Genomic DNA, 23,717 nt, shown 5'->3' with positions numbered 1-23,717 from the left:
AATCGTCAGGTTCCAGTTACAGCAAATGTTATTTTTTTAGTGTCTAAAATTTATTTTTTAATCTCTAAAAGTTACACTTGAGATATTTTGGCATGATATACAAAACATTATGTATTTGGAGCCAAAAAAACCTTAGTACATCTTTTCACAGTTTTATTATTTACACTATATTACGCTATGAATGTCAATATAACCTCAGTGCAGGTAAGATATTGACCAATGGTATTAAATTAACATGTTCCTCTCTTATACCGTGCCTCAAACAGCCCATATTTAATTTAATTAACTGCTCAACGTAAGATCCTAAGAACAGCACGTCTGAAGATTTCAACAAAACGTCCTAAGACTCCTGTCACTTACTGTACATGCATTCACCTCAAAGGTTGTATTGTAACTTTGGCAGTTTAACGCTGAAATCTGTAATGTTTTTATTAATAAATGTACTGTCGACGCATGTAGTGGAGTAAACAAACACTAAAACAAAGTTGATACTGGTATAAAAAAAAAATCCACATTCAAGTTACCTGCTTGATCCATGCAACATAGCTCGAAACTAATAATGAGTAGAGGCTACAGAGCAAGCCTAACACTAGATATTCCACCCTCTTTTCTATTGGTCAAAGGTGGCAACATGTGAAAAGTGATAGATTTCAGCTTTACTATGTCCACATAAAACCGTTACCAGCATGGCATTTGGCAATGCAGTATTATTTTAGTTTAATTAAAACATAATTTTGCAATGTAATCATCTGGTTTGAACAAATTATAGGCAACAGAACCTATTTCTTTTTCTGTCTACTTATTCACCTTACAATTGCCAGCACCTCTTGCTCTGCAGTACACACTGTGCGCAAAACTATATCTCTTTTTCATTACACTACATAGCCTTGTGACACATCACCTCAGGAATCCAGATGTGGTTTCATTTCTATGTTCATTTTCTTGTTAAAAGATCAAAGTGTAGCTTAAGAATGACTTTTTACAATGAAAATGCTCTTTTCGGAGTTATAAGATAAATATATTTTTTGGCGTAATGTGATGGTATAAATGCTCCAAAGGTATTGGAGGATTTTGTAAGAGACCTACCTCACTGACAAAACTTTAGCCAAAAATATAGGAACATGGGCCCCCAGTTGACTGATTAATTTAGATATGCATTGGCACAAACAAAACCTTGCAGGTATTAGAATAAATAATTTTGCATATGTTCAGTCACACTTAATATTTGTTTTATTATTTGTCCTAAGTTGTTCAGCACTTGTATCTAAATGTCACCCTTTGCACTAGTCACGAAATACATGAAAACTTGAGAAAAATCATGTACTCTGTATTTCCCCTTAATGTATTTGCTCTTTCAAGTGATAAACATGTGTTTGACTTGTTTTAATCAAAGTGGGCCACCTTTACTAAATGTGTTGTGCATGTGTAAAATTTTCTTGATGTATACTGTAACAAAAAGCACCACTGTGCGAAGAAGAAAAATGTAATAGCTGTAACAATGTAATTGGTCAAGTTCACTGGATGGAAGATTCACTTTTAAAATCACCTATTCTTCTAATAAATATGCAATGATAAACACTGAAATACATTTGTGAATTATTTTATGCTTATATTCAGCTCCATCACTTTTTGACTATTTTATTAGGGTCTCGTAGAGGTGAAAGGACATTTTTCTGCATGAATGTAATAATCACATACCAATCAATCGCATGAACCCATGTTGCTTCTTCTTGATGGGCACTTACATATTATTTTTTGTTCTTTTCTCCTCCTCAGTGAGTCTCCAGACTTGGGTATTGCCAAGGCAAAAGACCTGCAGTCCACCTCCACACTGGAACATTTCATGGCCAAACTCTGCCCCCACCATCAGAGACAGATAGTAGATGCCATAGGTTTTCTACAGACGGAGGTCAAAGCACTTGCATCTTCCAATACACAGCAAGACTCTAACTCTACCTCTGGGATCCAGGGAACTGCTTATTCCACTGCAAAATCTAGTGCAGTCACCCCTGAGAAGGTGTGCCCTGATCTAAGGTTTCCCAGTGAATCCACTCCCAAGTCAGAAGTCCTGGATATGTCCCAATCTATTCCAACCAGCTGTGCAATGAAAAAAGCTCTGGAGAATGCCGTGTCACTGAAGACATCTGCTACTGCTGGCCCTGCTTTGGATCTTCGCAGCCCTGGGTCAGGGAGTAACCAGGCCTTGGCCACCACCATCGCTAATCCAGTGGATGCAGATAACAGCCGTCATGGTGATCATGCACCTCTGAAAATGAAAATCATGACGAGCAATTTTGCTGCTGGTAAGAAGTTGTCATGTGTGCTCAATGCCTCTCTTTCATCTCACTCTGACACTATGGAGGACAAAGAGGGAAACTCAAATTCATCCAACAGAACAGAGACTCATAGTGCTAGACTCAGCTCCCCTGTGAAAAGACACAATCAGGCCAGTCACACACACCAAGCTAGGCAGAGAGAGACTCTTGCGCATGCCAAAGATACACCAGCAAAACTGTTTTCAGTCCACATGACCATTCCTTCTGACTCTCCAAGGACTGCCAGGAAGACCATCAGGGCCTCTGATCATCGGATCAGGGACTCTGCTTGTAGGGGCCTGGCTGACCCGGATCTTGGCCGCTGTGACATTGTTTTTATTAACAGACCACTTACAGATCGCTATAAGCCACAGCAGCGCAGCATGCTCCCACGCTGCAATGCAAGAAAAAGCACCAGAGGACATATGTATTCAGATGACATCTGGGAGTTAAAAACTGTCCGTACATTGGCTGGGAGGGGCAACTGTCCTAATCCAATGCCAGAACTGATCACACTGGTCACCCCAAAACAAATATTTTCAAAGCCTGATGGTGTACCACCTGTGGATATGCCTTTTGCTGGAGCATGCAGGGAGTCAATGAATCAACAAATGTCCACTGAAGAGTCAGATGACAGTGTAATACCAGGAACAGGAGATATGGTGGAGGTAGCAGCCAGTGAAGTAGACGTTATAGTTGAAACTAGTCAGACTGATCAGTGTCAGAGCAAGGTGCAATCTGTTCCTCCATCTCCAACAAGATCTCCAATAGAGAACAAGGAAACCGATATGAACACAGATGTACAACAGGAAACAACTGCAGATTCAGGGATGACAACCGCAAGTGAAGAAAGTTTTACTCAAGCTCCGTTTGAAGCGGAAAAAGATGATGAGGCTGAGCCTCAAGAGGACATGTGTGAAAGTACAGAACAAATAGTGGCAGAAACAGTAGTGGAAACTTTAGAGAGTATTACCACACAGGAAGCTGTGCCCCAGCTTTCATCAGAAAAACTGCTCAACAGTGATCCTGTTCTCCACCAGAATAGCACCCCATCACCAGTGAATCAAGCTGAGGAGGAGACAGAGGAAAATAAAAGGGAGGAAGTACAAGATGAGCAACCTCAGGAACTTCAGTCAGAGACTCCAATACACAATGACAACTCTGAAGTGACAGAAGAGTCTCATTTCACAGGTTCAGCAGAGGAGGTGTTGGTGAAAGAACCAGAAATGAAAACATCTGAAGCAGTTGACAGTGTTGTGCCCATAGAAACTGAAGATGATAATGATAACTATGATGTATCTTCAAAGACACTTGACGCACTCTTGAAGGAATTACCCCCTTGGCGTAGAAAAAGAGGAACTGTAATTTCGCTGCCAAAGTGGTTAAGACAAACAGAAACAGTTGTAGTGGGTTATGTCAATGGTAGACCCATATCGGCCTCTGACAGAAGTCTGCGCCGTAGATCAAGTAACAGTGGCACATCACCTAGTAAAACCCCAGTGAAATCTAGTCAGAATGTACCCAACAAGAACTCTCTTGATTCAGTCATTGATGCAAATGTTGAAAACAAAAATGTGGACAAACTATCTGACACAGACATACCGGTAGAATCAGTTGACACTACTCCTGTGATTCAGCAGGTAAAAGAACCATCTTCTGCCACACCATCAAGCTCACCATCTAAATTTCCTTTAAGGACCAAACAAATCCAGAAACAAAAGAGAGTTCAGAGAGATCAGGATAGTTTGCCTGTCCTCTCTGATCTGTCTGGTGATCATCCTCAGAGCACTGAGTCAAAACGGCAACTTAGATCAGCTGGCTCGGTACTATCGCCACCTGATTCAAATGCTGTCGCTTCCATTTCACCTCCAGAACCTACCGCTACCCATGCTCTTCCATCTCCAGAGCATTTGCCCTCACTCCCACATCCTTCTCCACTTCCTGTTACGTCTTCTCCAGTCAGGTCAGTTTCCCCTGCAGCCTCTGAGCAGTCCCAACAGAAAACAGTCCCAGAGACAAGTGTGAAATTGAACATTGAAAAAACTCAGCCACTAGATACAAGTGTTGAGTTAAACATTGAAAAAACTCAGCCACTAGAGACAACCTCGGAAGAAATACAAAAAAGCGAAAGTGAGAGTAGATTGCAGGCCAAACAGAAACTAAGGTCTGCAAAGGCTGCAGTAGATGAGAGTAAGGATGAGAAACAGCAACATAGCGGAGAGGTATTAAGTCCCTTAGAAGATCAAAGTCCTGTCAAGACTGAAACACAGATTATGCCATTAAGAAGTAAACGGGTTCTCCAAAAGGAGGCAGAAGCAGGTGATGTTGCTTTGCAGCAGAAGCCAAATGTAGCATCTTTAGGAAGCAGGTCTGCAAGTGGAGATGATAGCAGTTCTTCCATATCAGACAAACCCACAAGAATGCCATTAAGGAGGGAGAGTAGTAAGCCTGAAATGTCCCACCAGTCTATTACCCAGTCACCACCAGTGGACAAAAAGAAATTAGCTTTGAGATCACAAAGGTTGGCTGCGCCTTCTACCAGTGCTATTACTGTAAGTGGAAGACAGAGTGGTATAGCTTCTCCTATCAGAGTAATGCCAGAAAGAATAACTAAAGCTCAGGTGAAACCCCATCCAGTGTATGTTGCATCTGTGTTGCCCCACAGCTCAGCCAGCCCTGTCATTACACCGAGCCATGAGCCCCCAAGACAAACTAACAAATTCTTTGAGACTCTGACAGCAGAAGAAAACCAGCATCTAATTTCAAATCTGAACGTTAAGTATGACAAGATGCAAAAAGGATGGGTGCAAATGGACAAAGAGGGTCAGCCAACGACAAAATACAAAAACAAAGCAGACAGACAGGCAGCCATATGGAAAAGTAAACGAAGGGCACGAAAAACAAAGTCTTTAGAGCACCAGAAATACTCACCAGTCCAAATGCTCTTCATGAAAGGCTTTAATCTCACCAGTATTTGTCGCTGGTTCCTTGAATCAACAGAAACAAAGTCCCTTGTCATTGTTAAGAAGGTGAATACGCGTCTTCCGTCAGAAACTCAGCTGTGCTTCCACAGCTCGTCTAGTGCTTCAGGGACCTCCCAAGGGGTATTTCCAAGCCTACAGGCAGAGCGCTTAAAGAAACATTTGAAGAAGTTTGCCATCGCCTCTCCTGTAAAGAGCAACCCCAAGAGTCAGAAACTGATTGCTAAAGCGCTGGAACAAGAGGCGAATGCAGTCAAAGGGAAAGAGAGAAGAGAACTTCCAAGTACTACTCAGACTTTGACTAAGTCACACTCCTCCGAAGCCCCTGTGCAGATAGGTGAATCCCAGAAATCCTCAAAGTCAAAGAATCCAGCTAGTGCAAGGATTTTGAGGAAATACTCCAATATCCGAGAAAAGATGCAGGTTCAGCAAACCAACGTAAGACTGAAAGAGGCCTCAAAAACCCTACGAACCAACAGTATGAAAAGATTGGTCACCACAAAGTCTGCCGCTAAGTCAAATCTGAAACCATCTCTGAAGGCACAGAAATCAAACCTACCTGTCGGGAAACAAATGAGGAAGTCTGCAGCAAAAATGGAAAGAAGGAAAACACTGGCTGCCAAAAAAAGTACCAAGCATCCTGTTCAAGAGGGGGCAGTCAAGGTCCAGAGCAATAGTAGAGCTTCAAGAGATGCAACTAAGAAAGGAGAGTTGCCAAAGAGATGTTCTCAGCGATTAGGGTCTCCTAAAACATCTCAACATAAACCTGTCGACGCATCTAAAAGCAAGGTAGACAATAAAAAACAAATTGAAGCGGAAAAAGCAGAGGTGGAAAAACCTGCTGTGAACAAGGCGAATGCTTCAAAAATCCAAACAAAGGAATCATCACAAACTACAGTCGCTGAAATCAAAGGTACCGATAATGCTGCTGAAGCCCCGCAGCAGAGCATGGATGTCAGTGTTCCAACCTCACCCGACCAGGTACTAACAAGATCCCAGAGAAAAATGGAGGCGGCAGTCCCTTTGAGTGGGAGCCCTGGTCATGCTGCAAAGAGGGCCACGAAGTCCATGAAAACACACAATGCATCTAAACCAGTAAGGAAAGCTGAGCAACCTGCGCTGACGAGAAGCGGGGCTCTAAAGTTCCCTGCAAAGAGAAGTCTGGCACGCGCTGCGACAAAACCGGCAACCAAGAGAGGTCAGGAGCTTCTAGAGACCCCAGCTAAGCGCACCAGGACATCCCTCTCAAAATAAAGTGGACCTGTAGAGAGACAGATCATGTTTATTTAGAGGATTTTCTTTTATCTGGGATATATTCAGAAGGACCAGAAGTATCTATTTTCTTTTCTCACGAACTCTTCACGGGATACCTTTTTCAGGAGGCAAATGTGTGAAGAAGGAACTGATTTTGAAAGTCATTTATGCTTTTGTAAAGCTTCAGTGTGAAAATGCAAATGTGACGGATTATTTGCTGAGCATTTGCTGTCTGTTCAGGGACTGCACACAAGTCCTGCATGATGTCTGTCAGATGTAGTTGCTGTTTGGCTTTATGTTTCAGCACTCTACGACATGGCTGGAGATAACAGTAGCCTATTAAACCTCATTTTAATAGTTAGGATGACAAACATCAAGCTTTGGTGCCGTTGTCAAGGTAACAGTAAATTCATTCATTGTCCTGTTTTTTTTTTTTTTTTTTTTTTTTTTGCTATTTTGTATATAATTATTTTAGATGATAGCATGCACTGCATTTACTGTTCAGAGAGCTTGCTATGAGAAGGGAGATCAGCTTTTGAATAAGAATTTTACTTACAGTCAGTAGGCAGCTTGTATCTCCAGCCTGTCTTCCAATCGCAACATTGTGAATATGTGACTGTTGTGACCAGGTGCCTTATTTATGAAGTGTAAAGTAATAATAGAATGTGTAAAATGTGAAAACTCCTGTCCTTTAGTTATAACAGCTTTCAGTTCCTGGAGAGACGGTCAACATTCATTTGCTTCACGTGCAGTGTGTGCAAGTGGTTTCCGTTCCACACAGCATGCGCCTCATGCTTCATCTGGAAATTGCTATGTTGACTGAGGTGTTCAGATTTACTCTTACCTGAGAATTTTATTTTCATGTGCCCATTTTCCCAGAGCATTAACATAAAATTGTTCTTATTATAGTTGTATTAGATGTTAAAGCAAATCCAAGTGTGAATTGTTAAAACAGAACAGGGTGCTCTGTGTGTGTCATGACAGAAGCTGGTGTGTTTTATGTTGTTTTGGGTCGGGTTTTCATCACTGTGTACCTCTGCACTCACTTCTGACCATTGCACCCACAGTTCCTGCTCATAATAGTGACTTCATTATGAGCATTGTTTCTGCATGTGTTAAGTCTTTTTAATGTGGAGACAGTTTCAGCACCTCATACATTACAGCTGTTGCCTTCCCAGAACTGCAAACCCAGAACTATATTTATGCCCTTCATTTCTGAATATACAAAGCCCATTTCAGACTGTGTGCACACTCAGTGCCTGTCGAAAAGCTACACTGAAAACCATCTAAGATGATTTGGAAAAATCGTTGACAAAGTGATGCACAAGCCAGGATCCCAAGCAGCAAACGCTTTGAAAGTATGTATATTTGGTTGGTTAATATGAACAAAGTTTATGGCCTCTTAAGCATTAACGGCACATTACAGGGTGATGAATACCTTTCCCAATTATTCACAAGTTGGATATGAAGTTTTCTGGGGTCGTCAAGTCACACTTCTGAGTTGTGTATCCAACTATGGTGCAGTTTTATTATTATGTTATTATTTTTTACTGTCATTGACTGTCAGATGTTCTCATAATGTGAAGTTTCGTTACTTCCACAGTAGTAACTTACATTAGTGTGTTGTCCGAGGAAAAATACAATTTTTAGCACAGTGTTATTTTTTTTATTATGGTCATTTCTCTTTAGAGGGTAAATCATCTGTAATTGCAAAACATGTCTGTCATGTTTTTATTGTTATTTAAGAACTACATGTAGGCTAATGAATTTAGCGAATCTAAAACAGCCCACCAAATATCAGACTTGAACATGTTTATTCTTTACCGTTGCTATTTAAAGATTTTGATTTTGTATATTAGAAAGAAATAACTGCTTTATTTGTGGTAATCTCAAGAATGATACATCTTTATGTTAAAATCTTTGTATTTTTGCTGGAGTTGATATAAAGATGTTTGAATTTTTATGTTTGTTCCTTGACTCTTTTATTCCACTGATTTAATGTAATTTAACGCAGCGGTCCCCAACTACTGGGCCACGGACCTGTACTAGTCCGTGGGCCATTTGGTACGCACTAATAATAATATCAACAACCCGGGATCCGACCTGGGACACACACAATAATGATGATAATAATGATAACAGCTGGGTTGAGTCAGCTTGAATTAAAGGCGAAATTTCCGGCTCGGTCCTGGGTCGGTCCCGGCATGGTCCCGCGAAATTTCCGGGTCGGACCGGGATCGTGCCAGTCCGTGGGCCATTTGGTACCTGGCATTACTAAGAGACTGAACAAAAAATCTGTTATTGATCATCAGAGTCTGAAAGAAGTTTTATTTTGAAAATCAGGTGCATCCGCCTGTGCATATGTACAGGAAGTCAGTGCAGAGCAGCTAAAACTAGTTTTTTTTTTAATAATCTTTTTGGGCTTTTTAGCCTTAATGATAGTGACAGCTGAAGGTGCGACAGGAAAGAGGGCAGAGAGAGAGAGGGGAAGACACGCAGCAAATGAGCCGCAGGCGGGAGCCGAACCCGCGGCCACTGCAGAGGACCGACAGCCTCAACACATGGGACCCACACACCACCAACTGAATCACACGGGCGCCCCAAGCTGCAGAGTTTTGCATAAGCTTAAGTCTATCAGTGGTTTTTCTTCTGGAGGCCAGTACCCGGGGCCGACCTGAGACACACACACACACACACACACACACACACTAATACTACTACTACTACTACTAATAATAATAATAACAACAACAACTAACCGGGCCGGGATCTGATCCGGGACACACACACTAATAATAAAATCAACAACCTGGGCCGGATCAGTACCCGGGATCCGACCTGGGACACACACAATTATGATGATAATAATGATAATAACAGCTGGGTTGAGTCAGCTTGAATTAAAGGCGAAATTTCCGGCTCGGTCCTGGGTCGGTCCCGGAACTTTTCCGGGTCGGGGATCCCGGGTCGGTCCCGGGTCGGTCCCGCAAAATTTCCGGTTCGGACCCGGAACTTTCCCGGGTCGGTCCCGGCAAAGTCCCGCGAAATTTCCGGGTAAGTTCCGGGTCCGACCCGGCAAAGTCCCGCGAAATTTCGGGGTCGATTCCGGGTAAGTTCCGGGTCCGACCCGGGACCGACCCGGAAATCCCAACTGGGAGCGCTGCTCCAATACACTATTTACTGCACTGACTTTCTGTACTGAGAGACTGAACAAAAAAATGTTTTATTGATCATCAGAGTCTGAAAGAAGTTTTATTTTGAAAATCAGGTGCATCCGCATGTGCCTCTTTATGTCAAACCGCTCGTCTCGGTCACATGATACGGTAGTAAAAAAGTAAGCCCAAAAGCCAGCAAAAAGTATTAAAAAACAAACGTCTTTGGAGAGCTTCTTTCCAAAGGGGAAAAGGCCAAATGATGAGACAGAAGAAGAAGAGCCTACAACTTCCAAGAAAGAGAAAGCTGCATTTAAGAGAGAAATATCAGCAGTCCTACTAAAAATACGGGCTTATCGCTTCAGGTGATTCTCACGCACCAAGCCCGCTCTGGGTATATGAGGCGACGGGCTCGCAAATGAGCCAATGACGCCTTCTCGTTGAAGAGAAACAAGCGCAGGGCCCCCATGAATTACAACAACTACATTCAGGGTAATGGTGAGTTGTATTTTTAATTAATTGTTTTTGTTCGTTTCTATGCCGGCCCGGCAAATTATTGCCGCTGCAGACCGCTCATTTAACAGACACTGTTGAACTACCATTGAGCGCAAAGGAAATAAACCAAGTGGCGAGGTGAAAGCTAAAGGGTTTCATACGCTCGAATTGAATTAAGCACATTTAATGCGAAAGTGTGAACGTCTGAATGGCCACACTGGGTGTGAAAAGCCTGGTGTCATAGCTGCCTCCTGGCATCCCGCGAAAGCTCTGTCTTTGCACAATTAATTGTGCAAATACAATGAATTAAAATGGTGATAGAATCATGCAATTCTTACCCCTTGATACTGACCCCTTCATATCCTGTCATGTAAATATTTACTTCCATTCATGAGAAGTGGGCAGTTGAGGCACCAGTGCTCCTGGCAAACTGTACCCTCGTGGTCAGTCTGCCAGCTTTGTGAATTTCCTTGGTGTAGCCAGTGAAGGCATTTCACGTGACAGGGACCTGCCATGACTTACCATACGGCTCACAGGCGGGAGTCCTGAGCACCACAGGAAGCTCCCACTGTGGGACAGATTGGTAAACAGTTGGCCTCCGTCACCTTGGTCCCTGTAGAAAATAGAGCGTGAATGAACGACTTCTCACCAAAACCAACATGGCATGAGGTGGTTCATTCACCTTAAAGGTGAAATACAAAACTCCTCTATGCAACTGAAGCCGGAGAGACAACACAGCAAATGTTACAGATGTAACCACCCTTTAACCACTTTAGAAACTCCTTTCACTGTTACCACCTCGGACAACAGTGATGTCTTTGAAACAGAAATGTCCCTGGTGTCCAAGATGGTAACCTCAACAGGCAGAATCCCACTGACAGATAGATTTCTTATTTGTAACCACTCAGCTGTTCACCACTGAGTGCTCGCTGACCCTTTGTCCCTTCCTCTTTGGATCCAAAGAAAGCGTCTTTCTATGCTCCAGTGGTGAGTACATGTATTTCATTCTTTCAACCAGAGGTGTATACTGTTAACATGGAGTCCCTTAGTAAGCCCTTGGTTACAACTTAAGCTCCCTTTTCTTAAAGCCTGTATTATACATTTGTATATGTATTGTATATATTTTTGCTTGATTGGCACAATTAAAAGTATGTTGAATTACCAGTTAGCAAAGTATTTAGATAGTGAAGAAAACATGATTCTTAGGGAAGTTGTAAGGACTTTGTTTTTCCTCATTTCTGAGCAGATTTGACGTTGGATGTGCACAGATTTGAGGCGTACAATGCTCATGCCCTGAAAATGAAGAAAATTATCACCTGAATGCAGTTCCTTCCTCGGCTCAAAGGAGCATTTTAGAATCTTTCAGGTCATTGTTTTTGCTAGCTGCAGCCTCACTATGGAGAATTTAGCAGCGAAAGAGCCACATGTTTTTCTAAGGAGTTGGTGGAGACCAAAGTGAAGCTGAAAGGAGAGTTAATATTGGACTAATATTTGCCAGCTGGCCAGTGACACGACTGCAACACGACTTGGTCTGTGCCGTTGTTGCAGGCCATGTGAAACCTGTAAAAAAAAAAAAGGCCATTTTCACTGGTGGAGGGACACCAGATGAGTGATAACTCAAATCCCAATGCTGTGAGTTAGACGCTACTTTGCAAGGCTCTATTTCGGGAAGGTGAAGTGCATCTGATTGCCTCATGGCAGAATAGGTGTGCTTCCCACTGAGTTCATGCAATAATCCAACCCTTTTGGTTTAATGTGCTTTCAACCATCGAGCCAAAAAACAGCTTACCACTCAGGAGTGGTACGCAGTAAATTCCCAGTTGCTAGCATCAATTTTGGCAGGGGGCCTGTCTCTGATCAATTTTTAAAATAAATAAATAAATATCAAGACTTCAGGTTCATTTTCGACCTCAGACACAGTTGATCAAAACCAAAAACACAAAACATCTGACACAATGTCCTTTTAGTGGCTGTTCTTTAGTTTTACGATCATATCACATGATGTAACTTACACAGTTATCGTGAATTTGTAGATGTTCAAATTTCCAATTTTTCTGACTGCGCTCTAAAGACTTTTACAGTTTTAGGCTTTTGAGCTCTGTGAAACAGCAAGAGAAGACATAAAGCAAAAGAAAAAGACAACACATTCTTAAAAGCACGCACATTTAAGTTTAATTAATGAAAAAAAGTGGAGGTTTGGTAAACATTTTGTCGGTGGCACTACATACATTCAGCATTATTGGGAGTTTTTCAGTTTAATCCCACCATTGATCCTGTAACAAAAAAGCAAACAGACATAACCCAACCAGGGATATTTCTTAAGTTTTTGCACCAGTTCAATACAACAGAGACATTGTGTCGTTTACAATAACATATTTATGTATATAGTTCATAGGATGGAAAATCTGTGTTTCTGGTCATGTGACCAGGTAACTGAATTACATCTCAATATAGCACAAGCACCACTAAGATGTCTACCAGGAAGTTGAATGCACCAGTCCAGTACAGATCAGTGCAGAGGAAGGAAAGGAGACATGAAAAGAAAGCCACGTTCGACTAAAGATGCACCTTTACGAGGCACACAGCCTAAGAATTACAGTGACTGTTAATCAGTATCCTTTATGAGATCTTCTTTTAATGTCATTGTACACCACTGGGATCACAACAACAGCATGTAAAACAAAGTCAACATGGGTAGCAATATGAATAGGAGCTCTGTGTGCATTGTACCGAGCTGAGATCTGGGTCTGCAGCCTTTCACACTATAAAGAGACTTTTAACATTTAGATCAGCAAAATGGATAAACACAATCCCAGTCTGCAGGGAGAACAATGCCTTAAGCCATCCTGATGGACTGTCACTTATTCAACAGTATGTGATTTCTATATCTTACATTGGAAACTAAATAACAGCTAAAAGTTACCACTTCATGAATAAGCATAGGTCATATTTATCTATACACATTTATACATTCAGGTATGACTGTTGTGTTCACTGTAATTGGCACCATTTCTTCTTTTTTTGTGTGGATAGCCAGTCGGAACTGACAGACATTGAAATGTCCAGACCTTTCCCAGTATTATCTGTCAGTCGTAGGCATGTAATGCTTCACACAGTTGCCTACTGAAACAGATCTAGGATGACATATCTTAACGTGATCATTGTCCACAGAAGCAACTTCATCCTATTTCTTCTGGCTTGACAGCAGCTTATGATCAGTTGAGCTTGACTACTTTAACTTTGTTGAACTAAAAAAAAACAAAAAAAAAAAAACACCTTCTTTCTATGGCAAACATCTCTCAAATTAAAATGACAGAAATACAACCCAGCACTTCAACAAAATGAACATGAAAACAATCAGAAGCCTTTACGTGTGGTATGGTAATTACAAGTTAAATTTGAGGGGGATCTCTCTTCACCCCAGCTCTGGCCTCTCCAGCCCCTGCAGCAAATGAGGAATGTCTGAACCAGAGAGAAGGAAAACACTGCTGTAACTTGCTATTAAGTGATGTTACAAATACCTTACAGATTTTTATGCTATTTTTATTCATTATTTTACCTTTTTTCATCTTTTTGAAATTTTTGAAAATATCTGAAAGTCAGCAACATTTATGCCTTTCACTTTCTACAGGAAAACGCCTTTAGATAAAATAAATAAACACAAGCACAGACTCTCCTGAATTAGATGTAATATTCACATGGAAGACAACATATACAATATTAAACATATTTCTAGACCAATACTGCCTCCTATACAACAAGGCCAACCACCTGCTGTATTTTTGGCCAATTAACGTAATTAATTACCTTGTTGGTGCAAGCAAGATCAACAAATAAAAACACCTAAGGAACCAATTGAATGCCTTTCCACCAGTCCCAAAGCTTCCAGAAACAGACTTACTCTTTAACATAGAAAAATACTATACCAAAATGAAATACAAATATATATATATTAGAATCTGTTAGGCATTTCTATATAAAGGATTGTTGGGGAGGGTTCAGGGGAGGGGGCGGCTAAAGGAGTTAGGTTACATCATGTGACAAAATATAACAAAATATAACAAAAATAAAAACAAATCAATATGAGAAATTAGACAGAACAAAACAAAAAAATCAGATTCTGCAACCTTTTGTTTTGTAATAACATTTATAATGATATTAAGAAGCTCTACATATTTGTTGGCAAACTCTTCTCCACACATGCAAAAGTTTGCACAGGTTTAATACTGCAGGCATCAAGAAGAGCAGGGCTTAACAGCCTCCTGCTCAAAGGGGGTGGGATTATGCAAATCATCCTAACCCTGAGGCAATGTATGCTGGGGGACTGATAACCGCTGGGCAGTGCCAGCGCCAGATTGGTTTGCTGTACTAACAGAACAGATAGTTGCACCACACAAGCCCCGGCGCTTTTACAAGCGTTAAGACTGTGTGTAAATCAATGTATGCCATGCATGTGTGATCATGTACTTCAGAGAGGTGTCGCTTTTCAGTGCTGCTAGTCAGTGCAGTCTATTTTTATGGAGTTTCTAAGTTACGGTACCTCACAGCAAACAACTGTGACACCAGACCACCTGGCCTCGAAGCCACGACACCCGCACTCATGTGCCACTCTAACCCTACCCTTCTGTTGTTCGCTTCTACATGTGCATGTGTGGATGGATGACTGTATCCTGGCAGAGAAATTGCTACACCAAACCAACACCAACTTTAACTGAACCCAAACCATATCCAGCCCAGTCCAGGTAACCCAGCCAAGCTCAACTCAAGATAGCTTTGCCAAGTCAAACGGTCCAGCTCTCTTCTTCTCTCCTGTTTTCTCTCTTTTTGTCTTTCGCTGCCTCTCTTCTGCCATTCTTAGCTGGGCTGGACCCCCACTGTCCTCACTGCCTCCACGAAGTAAGGATGGAAGATGGTGGCCAGGCTGTCAGAGGCCTCGCAGATGGATGGGGAATTCACACTGGGTAATTTGGGTTGGAGGGATGCCTCACTCTGACTGCAAGACCTTTGAAATCTCTGGACCCCTTGGAACAATGTTGCAGATACAATGGTTTTGTTGCCGTTGTTGTCACTTCTACATTGTTGCTCATGATGTTGGTTTCTCTGTGTTACTGTAGGTCACACACCCTTGGAAGGGGAGGAAATGTCCTATTTTACAAACATTGTTGTCCATAATATATAGATAGAGGTTTTATATATACTCTTTATACTCTCTCTCTTTCTTTCTTTCCCTCCCTCACTTTCCACCAGTCCTCTCTCTTTCTTCCTTCCTTCCTTCCTTTCTTTCTTTCTATCTTCTGCTCGGCAGCAGCGGCAAGAAATATGAGTGAATGGTGCTACATGCAGCCCACGCAGCCGCACTTGATGGTTTTTTCCACTTCCTCACTGAAGGAGGTTCCATCGCTGCATTCGAAGGTGTATTTCCGGCGTTTCATTCGCTGGCTGGCGCAGCAGGCCCCCGTGTCGCAGGCTCCGGTGCACTCCACCCAAGAGACCATGCGTGTTGTCTGGCAGATGGCGTAGCCTCTCTGTACCTGGTAGAAGTCTCGCACAGGCTCCCCTCGACACTCAGACTCTGGAAAACAGGATCACAGACATGAGGATGATTATTAAAGTATATCACCTTTTAGCAAATGCTTTCTCCTCAGGATTGCAGACTAACCTGCATCACAAAGTTCCCCAGTGTAGCCACTTTCACAGTGACAGTAGGCATCTCCTGTGTCTGAGATCTGGCAGCGGCCGTGTTTGCAGGACAGGCGACGGCAGGGGTTGAACAGCTCTCCCTGCTGGTTGCACAGGGCACCGCGGTAGCCCTCCACACACTCGCAGCGGTACGACTGAGTGTCCAGCGGGATGCACTTTCCATGGACGCACCTAGAAACAGACAATCATTTACACTCACTTAACTCAGTTACAGTTACAAATTCTTTTTCAGGTTTTTACATAAAAAAGGAGCTCTTAAAACACATTGATAAAGATTACACCAATGGCTCCTGCACTTTTTGCCCTGTGTTTAGTCTAGAAGATGTTAGCTGCCAGCAAAGAGACATTTTTCAAAATGAAAAGATAACTGGAAAGTCCAAAAACAGAATTTAGTGCTTTCTTTTTTCCTATCTGATTAACCATCTCACGATCCCTCAGATTAATGTTGTGATCCCTCACACGGGACCCGCCCCCTTGGTTGGGAAACACTGGATTAACGGTACAAAGGTAAAATGCCACTTACACATTGTAGGATCAGTCACAATTTAAGTAATGGATTATAATCCCCTCCATGAGTCACAGGGGCTATTTTTCTGCACTACTTTTACTTTTGATACTTAAAGTACATTTTTTCTCATAAAACTTCTGTACTTTTACTTTGTAGGATTTTGAATGAAGGACTTTTGCTTGTAACAGAGTGTCTTTCCGCAGTGTTGTTGTATTGATTTGAGTACTTCTTCCACCACTGCTTGCAATATAAATTCTGTCCCATCTGCAAACATACTTGCTGCCCTGGCAGGGGTTGGTAGCAGGCTGGTCACAGTGCGGCCCAGTCCAGCCTGGCTGGCAGTGGCACACCGGTCCCTGGACCCCATCAGGCTGGCAGATGCCATGGACACAGTAGATCTTCTTGCAGGGCTCGCAGCCCGGAACCACGCCGGGCTTCATCTGGGTCTTGGTGAAGTCCTGAAGCTCGTTGTTGATGTACAGGTTCTGGATACAGCCATGGAAACTGGAACCGTTCTGGATCTGCCAGAGACGGAAAGCACCTGAGTGCACATCCACTGGCATGCCTGGAGGAGGAGAGAGAGTGAAGAGATGATGTTTATACATGTGAAGACGTGCATACTGACAACGCGCAAACAGACAACTAACACAGGGCTGGTATGAGTGTAATGGAGGAAGGTATTTTCAAACACGTGTGTCCCAACAGTGCATATACAATTTGTCAAATTAATATATGCAGCTCTTTTTCAAACTGACTTATGTTTTGCTTTTGCTTTTGCACCACAAGACACACATCCTTGGAACAGAGGACAGCAAAAGGCAAAGAGGTATTGGAAACTGTCTCCATGAAGGACAGTACAACACATCACAAAATGTCACATCACGCCACTTAAACTGTACAAATTCTTAGCCACTCTTGAGTAAAGGATCATGTCAACCCTGAAACTGGGGCTGCATGACAACAAATGTTATTTTGGAATTTTGTGATTGTCAAGAGTGGCTAAATCACACATTAAAAATGAATACAGTTGCATTTTGAGTAAGCAAATCCATGCAAATACAGAACAAATCTGAAGTATAGACTGTGTCTGGTAGTTCTTATTGTAATCACTAGAGGGTGTACTATACACACTGTAAAAATGTGCTGTATTGACAATAGATCTGATTGATTAAAAAGGGATGTATGTTCACTTTAGGTTGTGATCTGTCGTTTCTGAAACAAATGTGTTTTATCTGTTGAGGTGAAATTTGGAAATTGTTCAATTCAAATATGTGTTGGGAGGTCTAATTAAAATGCGGCCCCTAGCAAACACAGTCATGGAGGAGGGGATGGTGTGGGTGGAGGACAGGGTTTGGGTGGAGGTAGGACGGGGTTGAAGGGTTGCATGGTTGAGGGGAGGGGTTGGTTGCAGTGGTGACAAAGCGAGGGGGGAGGGGTGGTGATTGACAGTAGTGTAGTAGTTTAAGAGTGCCTGCAGAGGAGGGAGGTGTGTTCTGGAGAGGGCCCCTACCCCCCACGTATAGCGGAGCCTCCCCGTTGAGGGGCCGCACCGCCCCAAAGCTGTCCATTGTGGTAGGGAGACCACCGTCAATGGACAGGTTCACCATCTGGTCAAAGGTCACCAGCTCCACCGTGTGGAACTGGCCATCGTTGATAGTCTCAGTACTGGTGAAGGAAAGCAAAGGTTGGACTTAGGATGTGAAAATACAAATGGCACCTTTTCATCATGAATCAGCCAACAGTGATGTAAACTTCAGCCTATCAGATGGTGCATGGCACCTTACCTGTAGATGGCATGTCCTGGCTGGCTGCCGGGGTCATAGCTGACTTTGACGTGACCTTGGTAGAGCTCTACTGCAATATGATCATTGTCTCCATTGTACAGCAGGATACCATTATCCTCAGCTGTCGACACCTACAGAGGGGAAATGTTGCATTAAGTGTTTGAATAATTCACGTTTCAGAAAGGCAACTCGCAGCGCTCATATCCATGTTCACACATTAAGACTCTGTGAATACCTGCAGGGTGATGTTAGCTTGAGGCCAGTTCTTGAGGTCAGAGAGCAGTAGGTATGAGTCTCTGTCAACAAAGTTGACGCTGACCAGCTTCTCGCAGCGTGGCCCCCCAAACTCCGGAGGACACTGGCAGAGGGCGCGGCCTCCTCGCTCCACACAGGGGGCGTTGTTCTGGCAGTCGGCCAGCTCGCACAGGGACAGTGGAGATGGAGGAACCTCACACAACTGACCACTACAGAGAGAAAGACGGCAAGGATTTAAAATTTTTTGTTTTTCTGATGTTGAAAGTAGAGGAAACTATGTTGTAGATGTTAAATTTGTTTTCTTCTCACCTGTATCCTTGAGGACAGATGCAGGAGTATCCATTTAACTCATCCATACACTGAGCTCCATTCTGACAGCGATGCTCCTCACAGTCATCATAGTCTAAACTGCAGTCATTGCCAACATAACCAGGAGAGCACACACACCTGCAATGCACAAACATGATACTGTAATCAGGCTGAATTATTACAAGGCTGTCTCCTATTCTAGAAATAACACCTATTGTTCAATATGTACTTCCAGCATTTTCTGCTGTGTCTGATGTTGCTGGCAGCAAACACTCACTTGGGTCCTGTGGAGGTGATGAGGCAGGTAGACTGATGTTGGCAGGGGCTTCGTCCAGGGGCACACACATCCTCCATTTCTTCGCACATATCCCCTACAAAGAAGCAGGTATTTACATTATTAAACCTGAAACCATTTGAATCAGTTTGTCAGCTAGATGCAAAACACGTCTGTAAGTAGAAATACCAGCCAGTTTCTGTAGATCACAAAACATTTTGCTTGCTTGTGCAGGATGATTTTTTCAGTACAGTTGTTTCTTGAATCAAACTGTGCTGTGTGCACCAACCTGTGTAGTAGGGGGGACAAAAACAAGTGTAGTTGTTGACCCCATCGATGCAGGTTGCTCCGTTCTCACAGTCGTTGTCTTCGCAGTCGTCAATGTTGGTTTGGCAAGTGGGGCCCTCAAAACCCAGTGGACATGTGCAGCTGCGACATACACAATCGTGTCACCATACCAAGTTCTTTATTAGATTAATGAGATTTTAGTCCTTTGTCGTACTGATTTCAAAGCTCGTCTTCCTCACCTGTATTGTCCCTCCTCCTCCTCGTTCACTTGGCAGGTTCCTCCGTTGGCACATGGGTTACTCACACAGGCATTCAGAGCCGTCTCGCAGTTCTTGCCCTGAGAGCAGAGAGAATAGTTTTTTGCTATAAATTTCACATTGAGGCACACTTAAGTGGACATTCACAAATAGGTGGCAGCATTGTGCAGCTCTGACCTTGAATCCTGGTGGACAGCTGCACCTGTAGATCTCCATCAGGTCACTGTGACAGATGCCTTGGTTCTGACAGGGACTGGATAGACAGGGGTTACACTTGGCCAGCACTGCAGTATCAACATCTCCTGGGGAAATGAAAGAAAGACAGGAATCAATTGCATGTAGATACTAATGCTGCTTACATTATATTTCTGTTTCCAACACAATAGCTCACCTGTACATTCAAACTTCTTTGCAGGAGTGGTGAGCAGCAGTTTGCCTTCCATGCCCAGCGGGCCAGCACAGCGGGCGATGCCAGGCTCTTTGTAGCCAGTCTTCACCCAGTCAGATAGCCAGCGCAGGCGACAGTCACAGTACAAGGGGTTGGCACCAATTGCCCTGACAGAGCAGAGAGAATAAATGTGTTAATGATTTAGGATGGCTGTGCTATAATCCTCATTTAGTTCAGTAACAAATTCTGGCTGCGTCACTGCAGTACACTCCATCACCAGCAGATGTCTCTACACCCTTATGTAAAACAAACCATGCCAGATTCAACTTGGTGTACTATACAAACTGCTTGTCTGAGAGTAAAACAGTTTAATGCTCAATGCCACTCTGTGCAATATATCATCTGGAGGAGGGCTTCTCAATTATAGGCAAAGGTGTGAACAGAAGGCACTCTTAACCACTTCTGTCATGGTGCTCGTGAATCAATGGCGTTCTGTCCTCCTGCTGGATGCACAAACACTCCTGAATCAATGCTGTTCCATTACGGTGGAACACAGGCTCATCTTTCAGGCCGGGCCAATAACTGACACCTGACATCTGCTAACATGAAAGCCACTTGACTGTGACTGTGGATCAATGGCTCCCCTCCGTTCCTCCCTTCACCCCATTTTTTTTTTACGCAGCCTTGACTCTTGTACCGCTCTCCGAAAAATGTCTTTGTCTAGCTCTCTCTATCCTCCCCTCTTCCTCTCCAAGCCTGACACTGATAGGTCTATTGATCAGTCACTGCCAAGGGACGATGTGAATATCGAGGACGGATGGTAGAATGCACACAGCAAAGATACCTCTGTGTAGTTTTACACACATCCACAGCCACACCACAGCTACACAAAGCACACACCCGACGGACACACACTAAATTACAGACACAAATAAACAAACCAAAACAAACACTAAAGTCCACAGACCATGGAGAATCTGTGTGTGTGTGTGAGTGAACATCTGTGTGTGTGTGTGTGTGTTTCGGAGATGTGACAGGGAGATGAGACAGTAGAGGGGTCTGTGTGTTGCTTTAACCACAGGACTGCGGCTGATTAAGGGAGGGCTTGGCTCATGGGGAGCCCACCAAAGAGGACTACAGACAGGCCACTGTGAGCCACACTCTAAGGCTGTCTGACCAGACCCCCTCAGTGCCTGAGAGTGTGTGCGTGTGTGTGTAGACTTCACAAAGTCTGGTAAGAGCAGACAGCATCACATAGGCTGCCATTAGGGTATACAGTTGTTTGCGTGTGTGTCACGACTTACAAGTGGGAAAGTGAGGCCACGTCGTTGAAGATGCCATCAGGAAGCTCTGAGATTTCATTGCCATGGAGAGACCTTAGGACAGAAGAGAAAATTTGTGATCATGAGCATATTTCAGGAGGAAAACTGCTTTTTTGTGAATCTTTTGCTGTTAGAGCTGAAATGACTAGATGGTTCACTGATGAGTTGAAAATGAAATGGCAACCAAAAAAGACCAAATATTTGCATTTGAATAATGTTCATTAGAGCTTCTGAAATGTAAGGATTTGCTGGTTTTCACAGTCATCTATATGGAATGTCTCTAACTGTTGGTCAGACAAAAGGAGCAATTTGAAAAAGTCATCTTCAAAGACTGTGATTGGCTTTTTCTTCAATTCTGATATTTTATAGACAAAACAAAACAAACCCCAAGAAAATAGAGGAAATAAACATTAGTTGTTGTCCTACATGCTATCCGTACAACTAAAACCAGAAATAGGATAGGATGCTGAGGGATATTTCCGTATTGTGTGGGGTGGTAGGTGGTTTGTATTTCTGGTCAAGTCTTGTGCAGTTGGCGAGGACATGAGTCTCTGTAAGTCTGGGGAAGACTGGTGTCAAGTTTCTATGTGCGTCTGGCTGGCAGGGCCAACAAGTGTACAGAGGGAGGGGGTAACAGAGTTGCGCCACATGCAGAACCATGAAAACCGTTAGTTGAATTGTGTGTGTGAAGATTAACAGGTATATTCACATGGTTGCAAACTTGGGCACGAATACAAATGTCTGTGTGCATATGCAGTGTTTTGTATCTACTGTTGCTTTCCTTGCTGTTCTCTGACTACTGTCCAGGGTGACAAGCCAGCGTGGCTTAATGACTAGATGACTGATGGCTGCTGTAATCCACAGGGTCATTACCACCTCCAACCCTCAGCTGACCGCGCTCTAATGTTACCACAGTTTAGTCCACAGTACCAAAATGTGACACAGCTGCTCTCTGTGCCTGGATGAAGAGAACCGATGTATAAACAACTTTGAAACCCTAATTCCTTCATTGTTTGATCCGTGAATTACCACTAAGCTTGTGGAAGAGTCAGGTGTAAGGATGCAGAGCGGTGCTGTAGCACGAAAGGGAAAATATACAATGCAACTGTCTGAGACAACAAGTTAACTGGCCCTTGTGCAGCAAAGAATGCTCATTAGTGTGGAGTAAGCAGTCGGTTTGTGGTAGTCAGAGAACAGTTAGGATACTGAGGGCACAGAGCCAGCAGCAGTGTGCCAGCCAGGCAGAGATCTCCTGGGAGAAAGGAGCCAGGGAGTCTCCAGGAAGAAACCTGATCCGCTTTTGTACTTACATTCTCTCTCTGTGTGTCTCTTTTCTTTTCTACAGCTGTACGTCTTTACATCACTCTATCTCACCTATGTCGACTTACTGCATTTGATGTGTCTGGACCAGCAAAATAATGGTTTATAGCTAATAAGAAGTTCTGCACAGGCTGGTCACACTGAACTTGTTCAATGTTTTCACACAGACTTGTTCACCTGCAGCCAGTTAATAATGCTTTGAGATTCTGTGAGTCCTCTGAGGAGCATACTGGCATTTACTCACAGCACTGCATCCAGCGCCTTTACTTTCTTTCCCTTTCACACTCTTTCATATCACTTTCTTTTCTCACAGCTTCCCTCCCAAACCCTGGCGGACCACGCCCTAGCGCTCTCTCTCAGCTCACTCACCTCACACCCAATACCCAGCAGGCCAATTAGCAGCTTATTAATCTGCAGCTCAAACCACAACCATCATACACACACATTCACATGCACACACATATGCACGCTTGCACCAAACTGCACCCCATCCATGCCAGGATCAGACCCCCAGTCTGTTTGAAGCCCTGAGCGTTAATGATTCTTCTCCTCTTTACTGCTCTGTAAAGCCGAAGGTGCGGCTTTATAAAGGCTTTGGCACCTCAGTGTGTGTGAGCTCGCATGAGTGTGTCCCACTCGTAGCCGGCTTTGGCATCACTCTGCGGTTTCCATGAAGCTTCCAACATTGAACTTTGAACCCTGTGTGGGGTCTTAAAGTCGAAATGATTAAATGCAGCTCATTGTTGCTTCACTTTTGTTGCACCCCCACAGCATTGCTTAGTTAAGAAAAAAAACAGCCATGGCACCAACTGACATTTAATGGGAGACTTATGATTGATCACACCAGCAGTAAAGACATCAAAGTTTTCTGCTTCAGTTGGACTCCTGTCTGATTGAGACAATAAGGTAGTCCAGACAGTCTGCACGTATATGTGTGTGTGTCTGAGCTTCTATATAGTTCTGAGCCTGTATGGGGGGTGTGTGTTGGGGGAGGGCCTCACATGGCGTCTAGCACACTTGCACAGGGAATACTTTAAAAGTGAAGGTGGCGTGAGTGAGTAAGAGCAGGAGTAACGGACGCAGCTTCATTAGAGATCAAAGCAACGCGCCTGGGC

The 23,717-nt window shown here is 43.3% G+C and overlaps 2 protein-coding genes across 5 annotated transcripts in view; one reads left to right on the top strand and one right to left on the bottom strand.

The window, feature by feature from the left end:
* The window catches only part of LOC143327852 (ligand-dependent corepressor), a 30,103-nt gene extending 21,592 nt beyond the window's left edge, over positions 1 to 8,511 (top strand). The window contains exon 7 of the mRNA XM_076742417.1: positions 1,777 to 8,511. Coding sequence (XP_076598532.1) covers positions 1,777 to 6,550 — 4,774 coding nt within the window. The 3' untranslated portion in view covers positions 6,551 to 8,511. The remainder of the gene's footprint in view (positions 1 to 1,776) is intronic.
* A 3,838-nt stretch (positions 8,512 to 12,349) lies between these two features.
* slit1a (slit homolog 1a (Drosophila)) overlaps positions 12,350 to 23,717 on the bottom strand; it is a 90,130-nt gene continuing 78,762 nt past the window's right edge. For 2 of the 4 annotated variants that reach the window (XM_076742822.1, XM_076742823.1), the window contains 13 exons: positions 21,265 to 21,336; positions 19,964 to 20,127; positions 19,750 to 19,874; positions 19,555 to 19,652; positions 19,317 to 19,456; positions 19,031 to 19,124; positions 18,754 to 18,891; positions 18,425 to 18,653; positions 18,190 to 18,320; positions 17,877 to 18,070; positions 16,682 to 16,970; positions 15,857 to 16,068; positions 12,350 to 15,769 (listed from right to left, as the gene is read on the bottom strand). In XM_076742822.1, the coding sequence (XP_076598937.1) occupies positions 15,531 to 15,769; positions 15,857 to 16,068; positions 16,682 to 16,970; positions 17,877 to 18,070; positions 18,190 to 18,320; positions 18,425 to 18,653; positions 18,754 to 18,891; positions 19,031 to 19,124; positions 19,317 to 19,456; positions 19,555 to 19,652; positions 19,750 to 19,874; positions 19,964 to 20,127; positions 21,265 to 21,336 (2,125 nt within the window). In that variant the 3' untranslated portion in view covers positions 12,350 to 15,530. The remainder of the gene's footprint in view (positions 15,770 to 15,856; positions 16,069 to 16,681; positions 16,971 to 17,876; positions 18,071 to 18,189; positions 18,321 to 18,424; positions 18,654 to 18,753; positions 18,892 to 19,030; positions 19,125 to 19,316; positions 19,457 to 19,554; positions 19,653 to 19,749; positions 19,875 to 19,963; positions 20,128 to 21,264; positions 21,337 to 23,717) is intronic. The other 2 variants (XM_076742824.1, XM_076742825.1) reach the window with 1 other exon arrangement.

Source organism: Chaetodon auriga, chromosome 11, assembly GCF_051107435.1.
Source record: "Chaetodon auriga isolate fChaAug3 chromosome 11, fChaAug3.hap1, whole genome shotgun sequence".
In the NCBI taxonomy this organism is placed as follows: domain Eukaryota; kingdom Metazoa; phylum Chordata; class Actinopteri; order Chaetodontiformes; family Chaetodontidae; genus Chaetodon; species Chaetodon auriga.
Note: the sequence above shows the minus strand (reverse complement) of the source record. Positions and strands in the feature narration are given on the sequence as shown.